The sequence below is a fragment of the Notothenia coriiceps genome, unplaced genomic scaffold (genome assembly GCF_000735185.1).
Source record: "Notothenia coriiceps isolate Sejong01 unplaced genomic scaffold, NC01 NC01_scaffold00023064, whole genome shotgun sequence".
NCBI lineage: Eukaryota > Metazoa > Chordata > Actinopteri > Perciformes > Nototheniidae > Notothenia > Notothenia coriiceps.
The window spans coordinates 1-7,393 of NW_011355765.1; the positions used below are offsets into that span (position 1 = coordinate 1).

Here is a 7,393-nt window from a genome sequence, read left to right on the forward strand (position 1 = left end):
AAAGCAAATGTATATTAGAATATTCGACCCTCCAAAAAACGGTTAACCGGTTAACCGAAATGTACATATCGAAAAAAAGAATTCAATAACTTTTGTAAATAAATAAATACATGTTCAAATAAGTGTAGAAACCAAGTCACATTTGTCAAATGTATTGAACTGGCGACCATAGTTTGACAGCTATAGGCCTACAGCTTTCATGTGCGGAAGCGATTCACAATCAGGCCAGCTGTAGAGAAGACCCTCTCAGCTGGAACGGAGGTTGCGGGTATAGCAAGGTATAGTATGTATATATAAGTTTAATTTGACATAATTTGACCTCTACACCGCACTCACTAACCTGGTCGAAATATTTCCACACATTACTCCTTTTTGACGCCATGTCTGTTGTGTAGGACTCTTCTTAGAGTGTAAATAATTACCGGACTATGACTGGTAAAATATGTTGAATACCGGCAAAACTAAATCTCTCCGGTCAAAATGTCTCTGTACTTTGCCGCCACACACGGTTGCCAAGCAGCGCTTATTGTTGTTTAGGCTGGCCACTCATGTGTCGCGAGTGTTGACAGGGGGCGGGTGAACACGCTCATGAACTGTTAGCACCGGAACCTCGCAACAGCTGCGGAGCGCATTTGCGCCACATTTGGGATGAGGTTTGAGTCTGCGTGATCTGCGTGTAGGGAGGGGCAGCAGCCATATCATTAGCTAGAACAAGCTAGATCTGATGGATTTGGACATAAACGTGAGTGAAGTATAACCGGACGCAAGAGAGAGAGATCAGCACCTGCAGCTCTTCCCGCTATGAGGGACCGGTGAGCGGAGCAAAAACACACCTTTAGACGTCAACTAACACATTTAGCTATGGCACTGTCGTATATATATACATTTAATTATTCAATTTGATAATATGTAATTAACTTAAGCATCCCTCCCAAAAAAAAAAAAAAAGTGTATAAAAATGTTCATAACTCATATTCGAATACGTGAATGATTTTGAATATTCGAATATTCGATTAATCGCTCCCATCCCTAATGCTGTGGTGTTTTCTGAAATGCTGTAGTGTTTAGTGAAATGTTGTTTTGGCTTCAGGGCCACCGTACTTTTGTGTACATAAAAAAAGTTTAACACATTCCAACAAATGATTATAAAGATAACAATAACAATGGAAGCTGTGTAACAATGACACTTGTTTGCTCAGATGTAATGGAATAATCAATCAAGTATGAATATGAGGAAATAGAATCTCTGAGCCTACCTGCGGTCCGTCCAGCGGCCTGCTCCAGGCCTGGCGCGCCTGCAGCTCCTCGGTCTGGCTGGAGCTGCAGCAGTGGGTGGAGGAGGGGGCCGACCCATTCACCAGACTCTGCAGGGAGTGGTTCTCCTGGGCCAGCCTCTCCACAAGGGCCCTGGCCTCCTGGAAACGACAGCTGAGAAACTCTCGCTCCCCTCTGGTCCTCTGCTGCCATCCCTCCATCTCCTCACAGCGCTGACGGAGGGCCAGGTTGCTCCGCTGCAGGGCCTCTGGAGGATAGCAGGGGGAGGGGAAAGGAGAGATATGCCATACAACGAGCTGTTAATCAAGTATGTTAGGGAAATATTTTCCAAGGCCAATAACTTTGACCCAGTGTATCAGTTCATACTGCCCTGACTGAGCACAAGCACCTGTAACCTTGGCTGCTGTGCTCTCAGTGTTTTGTCTCCCTGTTCCTGCCTGTTGGCGTCAGCTGATAGAGGTGTTATCATTCTATCTTGTTATGCACAATGTTGATTATTCTCTCTGAACTAGCTAAATACATGGGTCTGGGGTAGAGATCTTCAGAATTGACGTGGCAACTCTACCATGAAGTCAGACCTCCGACTCTGGACTTGTTTTGTAAATTCTCCGGCCGAAGCTCCCAATAAACCCATCAGTGTTTGACATCAAAGCTCCAGCTCTCCCCCTGCCTCCTTTTGAGTTGGTGACTCCTCCTGCATTGCTACACAGAAGTTTCCCCCACAAAGTACATAGTAATTATATAAATAAGAAAAGCAAATTATTAATTGATTTTTTTTAATTTCAAAACAAAGTTACAAACTACTACTCAAGAATTTCAGGAGTGAAGGGCAACAAATAAATAAAAGCATCCAACTAAAAAGATACACAAATAATGGAATTAAAAAACTATTACACAATCTTATAATATTAATAGTAATAATAATAATGTTCTGGTGAAAGTACACTGATAAATAAATACAAACAAAACAAAAAGAATAATTTGCATCCATCCATACATATTTTTTTAATAGTGGAAATGCATCTACCTCTTAGCTGCTGGTTATCTCCCAGCAGCCTGGTCACCACCTCATTGGAGGCCAGCTCCGGGGGAACCCTCAGGGTCCCGCCACTCTCTTCTCCCGACATGTCCCACTGCATCGGGCCATCAGGCTGGGGCTGCACCATCCCTGTAGAAAAACTACAGATTATTATATATTCATACACACCTCATTAGACCTTTGCTCGAATACCAATGCCTGTAGTGTTGAGGCCTCTGGAGTCTCTCTGTCTGTGTGCCTTCCCTTTACATAATTAGATTAGACTAGATGTACTTTATTGATCCCGATTTGGGATATGTTTCCGTCACAGCAGCATGTGAACAAGGCATTGCACATAATGTGAAAATGAAAAAGAGTAGATAATAAACAAACATAAACATATAAAATGAACATCTCAAAATAGAAAATAAAACAGAACTAAAAAGTAAAACATATACATAATATTGAAAGTGAAAGATACAAATCTGTAGATTATCTCTCTAATATACACCATGAACAGCCAATTAAAGCTAAGAATAAATAAAAGTAGGATGTTACTCACATTAAGTATGCAAGGAATAGCATATTAAATTAAATATAAATGTAAAAGGTTCTGTGAATTTTGTATAATGTATTAACTCAACTGCTTCCCATAACAACCAGTAGTTTTAGGAGATGCTTATCCTGACCCCTACCCAGATGTGGGAGATGTACTCAGATCTGCATATGTAGAAGTAGAAATACCAATTTTTTTACGAGTAAAGGTCCTGTATTAAAAATGTTACTCAAGTAAAAGTACGAAACTTTTTGGCATTGAAATATACTTAAAGTAAGAAAAGTAAAAGTAGTCATTGTGCAGATTGGTCCATTGGTTCAGAATAATATATGTTTTATAATTATTGATCATTAAAGTGTTATCAAATCTGGTAAAGGTGGAATCCATGTGTATCTAAAGTATATATTTAAGTGTTGATCCTATTGTTTATCATTAATCTATATCTGCAAAGTAACTAAAGCTATTCAATGAATTTAGCGGAGTAAAAGTACACGATTTATCTCTAATTGTATTAAACATAATATCTGCTACCCTGAATCACCCCCCACCCGCAGAGGGGGAGGGAACACATGGTGACACATGACACACCACGCCTCACCGTCCGGCGGCATGCTGCAGTTACTTTCTCTTTCAATATCAGCCCTCTCCCAAATCCCATATGTCTGAGTGGGTGGGGGGCATCAGGACGCTCACAGGCTAAGGTATAAAGGCTCGCTCCTGTAGTGTGTCTCTTCCTGCTTTGTGCAGCATAACCTATCCTACATACAGGTATCAGTGATGAGGACACAAACATTACGTCATACTAATACCATGAGGCAAAGAGGTCGACTGAAACACATAGCTTATTTTATATATTTGATTAATTAGACTAAATAAAACCACCATCAACCTCAACTGCTGACACGACCAGAATCACATTTATATTAGCTTACAATGAGAGCTATAATAAACAATGTTGTTTGATCCCCCGCATTAAGACAGGTCATACATTTGTTAGTAACTGTTGTCCTGTGCACTTACCCTCTCTTCTTGTTCAGGGTGTGTGTCCGGGTACCAGGTCAGCAAGCTGTTACTCACATTCAGCCTGTTTGTGAGCGGATCTGTTTAGCCACCGCTAGAAAGCTAGCTGATGCTACAAAGCTAGCGATGTTGCTAATGAGCTAGCTAGGATATTGTAGCAGCCTGAAGCTTCAATGTCTGAGGCAATTGATGACTGGCATAAACAACAACCTACTTCACCGTAGTGTGTGTCTTCAGAAAGGCATTCTCCCAAGTTTTGTGATGTTATCCTAACACAATGTAGGTGTTTAAGGTCTGTTGAGGTTATCTGTCAAAGCCAGGACGAGTGTTGTTAGCCCAGGAAATACTAATGGTTTATTTACCCCGAGTTCAGCCTCTCAGGCACATTTCCTCTCGACTATGAGTTGGGTTAATAACATGGTAAACTGTATTATTATTGATAACATAATATGTTTTGTAATCACTTAACAGTACAATGTGTCAAATAAACAATTCTTCAAAGGTACAAATATATGTACATTTTACATTATATGCACAACACATTTTGACATCACGGGTAGCCTATACACACAAAGTAAAAACAACCAAACTAAACTAAAGGAAGTAAAAATGATAAGAATATAACAATCAAAAATACAATATTTAACAAATACAATATTTGTATTGCCTTATTTTCTTTAATAAACCAAATAATGATGGTGTCCTATTGCTGTAATTCCAAGTAAATATGTGGAAAATGTGGTCTTCTTGGGAATTTGAAATGTCCCCTAAAAAATGTATTGGATAAAAAAACATTTCTGTATTCAAAATCATGAATTACATTGACTAAAACCTTGCTGCCCCATCCCACTGAAACTGTCTCCCCGAACACATCCGAGACTGCATCTGACAAAGGCTTCTCATCTCTCTTGTTATTTTTCTTATTTTTAGTAGTTTAAAAGCCTTTTCTTAAAACTATGACTGCTGTCACGGCTCCTTGCTTGTTCATTAAAATGATCTGTGCATTACATTAAAAAAAATGTACTTGTTCGTTCCGTTGGCTGGTCTGGTCTCGGGGTTATACAACTTGGAATTGAGTGCTGCCTGAGAAGCACCCTGGAGGGCAAAATGAGCCCATGGCTCAGGAAATCCCCTTCCTCCTTCCGCAGTGGGAGATGAAGTCAGTTGCTGCACCATCATAGCTTCTTGTGCTGATGTGCGTGAAGTGAATAAGCTACATGATGCTCGCTACCCCTGCTGCTGGAGTGGTTTTAATATTAGCTTGGATTTATCCAAGTCACGCTCTTTATTTCCACATAGGAGAGACGGAGAAGAAATGTTTCATAGAAGAAATTCCAGACGAAACAATGGTTATTGGTAAGCTGCTGGGGGCTCGTTAGCTTGACGTGATGCTAGCTAAACCTAATGCGAACAGCTGGCTCCATCAAAGCTGCTTCATTGAAAATGACTGTTGTGTCGACCAAAGGTTTTTTTTAAAACGTGTTTTTCTAAGTATTTTGTCAAAAAAATTACAGTGTAGATTTTGTAAGATTTTGTATAAATATAAACTAATATTTGCCAGAAGGCACTCATTTAAGCAGTTGACTTATCACTGACGGATACAGGGTTACTGATAAATAAGAAAAGGGCACCTGCTTGAAGAGAATCCTGATGTATTTATGGTGATCCAAACCCCAGCTAGGAAAGTAGACTTTTACATTACTAAAATTAACACTCGCTATAAACAGTGTGACAATTTTGATATTTCATTGGAAATGTTTTGGCACTGTTGCATTATGTTGAATTCCCCCACTTACTATGTTAAAGTTATATCCTGCTGTGTACTGGTGCAAAGTGGTCATACTGGATGAGCTGAGCAGTGTGTGTGTTGCTCTACCGGTCTGACAGGAAAGTACAGGACTCAGCTGTGGGACAAGCTGACAGATTCCTTCCTCGCAGCCACGCCCGGCCTGGGGATGCATGTGGAGATCAAGGATCCAGATACTAAGGTAAGCAAAGAGGAGGTGCTTTAATGAGACACTCCCACATACACATACTGTCATTATAATATAATAATTTATTTGACAATTCTCCCAGATTATCCTGTCTCGACAATACGGCTCAGACGGACGGTTCACCTTCACCTCACACACTCCCGGAGAACATCAGATCTGTTTGCACTCCAACTCCACCAAGATGGCTCTGTTTGCAGGAGGAAAACTGGTATGAGCGCAGTAACTTTATAACCGTTTATAACCATAAAGGAGATTGCAAAAAGTTTGGGCCCTGATGTTATCGCGCTCGTTAAACCATCCAGACTAACCAGAGGCCTGGACTACGAAGCTGGTTCAACCTAACCTGGATATGTTTGAGTTAGCCGGTTGGCCTAATCCAAAACATACGCGCTCTCGCTAAACGGTACTACGACGCAGGTTATCAAGTGGATCGCTCAAGCCAGCCGTGCCCTATCTAGTTAAGCCACATAGCTGCACCTGCAAGGTGAATACAGCTGGTAAAAGAAAAAGTGTTTGAATGCGTACATTAACAGGTTTATGATATCACTGCCGTCCAAGACACGAGTGGATCTGACTTTAATTACATTTGTCTCGAGTGTTTCGTCAACTTAATGTGTTGCTTAAAATTATACTTCTGCATACAGTATGTGACACTAAGTGTTGCACGGCCAGATACGGCTCAGCTGACTCAGATAAGGAAATATATGATACATTATGATGTCATATGAAAGATAATGGGACACATCAACGTCTGCACTCACAGTGCCGCGGACTGTACTTAGCCTAATGTTACTCTGATCGGTTACTTATGTTGTACAGATATTTAAGTAAGCTTTCTTAAAGCTAATGTTATAATAGTCAGATTGCTCTGAAGATGGGAGGTGATAATGTTCACGTTCACACAGTCTGTGATTTTTGCCGGCAGTCTTTGCTGCAACGGCAACTTTTCTGTATTTCCTTTCTCCTGTAATATGACTTCATCGCTTTAAACTCCGCACACTGAGCTCTGATTGGTCAGCAGGTAGTGCTTTCACTGAGTTGAGCTCTTAGCCTGCAACCTAACCTGGTCCTGACCAGGTTAGCCGCACAGCATAAGTTACCATGGAGATCTAGCCTGCTAAAAAGAGAACCAGCTTCGTAGGACCGGAAACCCCGAGTTTTCCCTGAAGTTAGCCGGCTAAGCGAAAATCCTGCTTCGTAGTATACCCCCCAGGTCCTGGTTAGACCAGGTGTTAGGCTTTATTTAACCTCAGATTACCAGTGACGTGCGGTGAGGTTCAGAGTCAGATTTACAAATATTATATTTTGACCTTAATCGAAATATTCGGCTATTTTCAAGAGCTTTTTTAGTCTGATGCTTCGATTCATTTTAAACAGACCGTTCAACAAAAGGATACCCAACATCTATCTTGGATTGTTCTTTCTTAGTAAGATCCCATTTTCATTACAATTGTGGTCTTACCTTGACTTGAAGATGAAGTCCATGCTATCCTTCTGGACAACAATCTCTATTACTTTTTTGTAAAAGTC

General features: G+C 40.6%; 2 protein-coding genes across 2 annotated transcripts in view; one reads left to right on the forward strand and one right to left on the reverse strand.

Moving 5' to 3' along the window:
* Positions 1-1,217: 1,217 nt before the first annotated feature.
* On the reverse strand, positions 1,218-4,230 carry LOC104954230 (NF-kappa-B essential modulator-like). Its single transcript, XM_010781308.1, has 3 exons — positions 3,870-4,230; positions 2,303-2,443; positions 1,218-1,522 (listed from the first exon to the last, which is right to left on the reverse strand). The coding sequence occupies exons 2-3, from the start codon at positions 2,439-2,441 to the stop codon at positions 1,218-1,220; spliced, it is 444 nt and encodes a 147-aa protein (XP_010779610.1). The 5' UTR covers positions 2,442-2,443; positions 3,870-4,230.
* Positions 4,231-5,005: 775 nt separating this feature from the next.
* tmed4 (transmembrane p24 trafficking protein 4) overlaps positions 5,006-7,393 on the forward strand; it is a 6,896-nt gene continuing 4,508 nt past the window's right edge. The window contains exons 1-3 of the mRNA XM_010781307.1: positions 5,006-5,225; positions 5,757-5,857; positions 5,946-6,071. Of these exons, the coding sequence (XP_010779609.1) occupies positions 5,087-5,225; positions 5,757-5,857; positions 5,946-6,071 (366 nt within the window). The 5' untranslated portion in view covers positions 5,006-5,086. The remainder of the gene's footprint in view (positions 5,226-5,756; positions 5,858-5,945; positions 6,072-7,393) is intronic.

Excerpts from the sequence above, each read along its gene's own strand:
- LOC104954230 (XM_010781308.1), bottom strand. The coding sequence starts at position 2,441 with ATGGTGCAGCCCCAGCCTGATGGCCCGATGCAGTGGGACATGTCGGGA. Across the intron at positions 1,523-2,302 it reads AGATAACCAGCAGCTAAGAG|AGGCCCTGCAGCGGAGCAAC; the intron begins GTAGATGCATTT and ends GCTATCCTCCAG.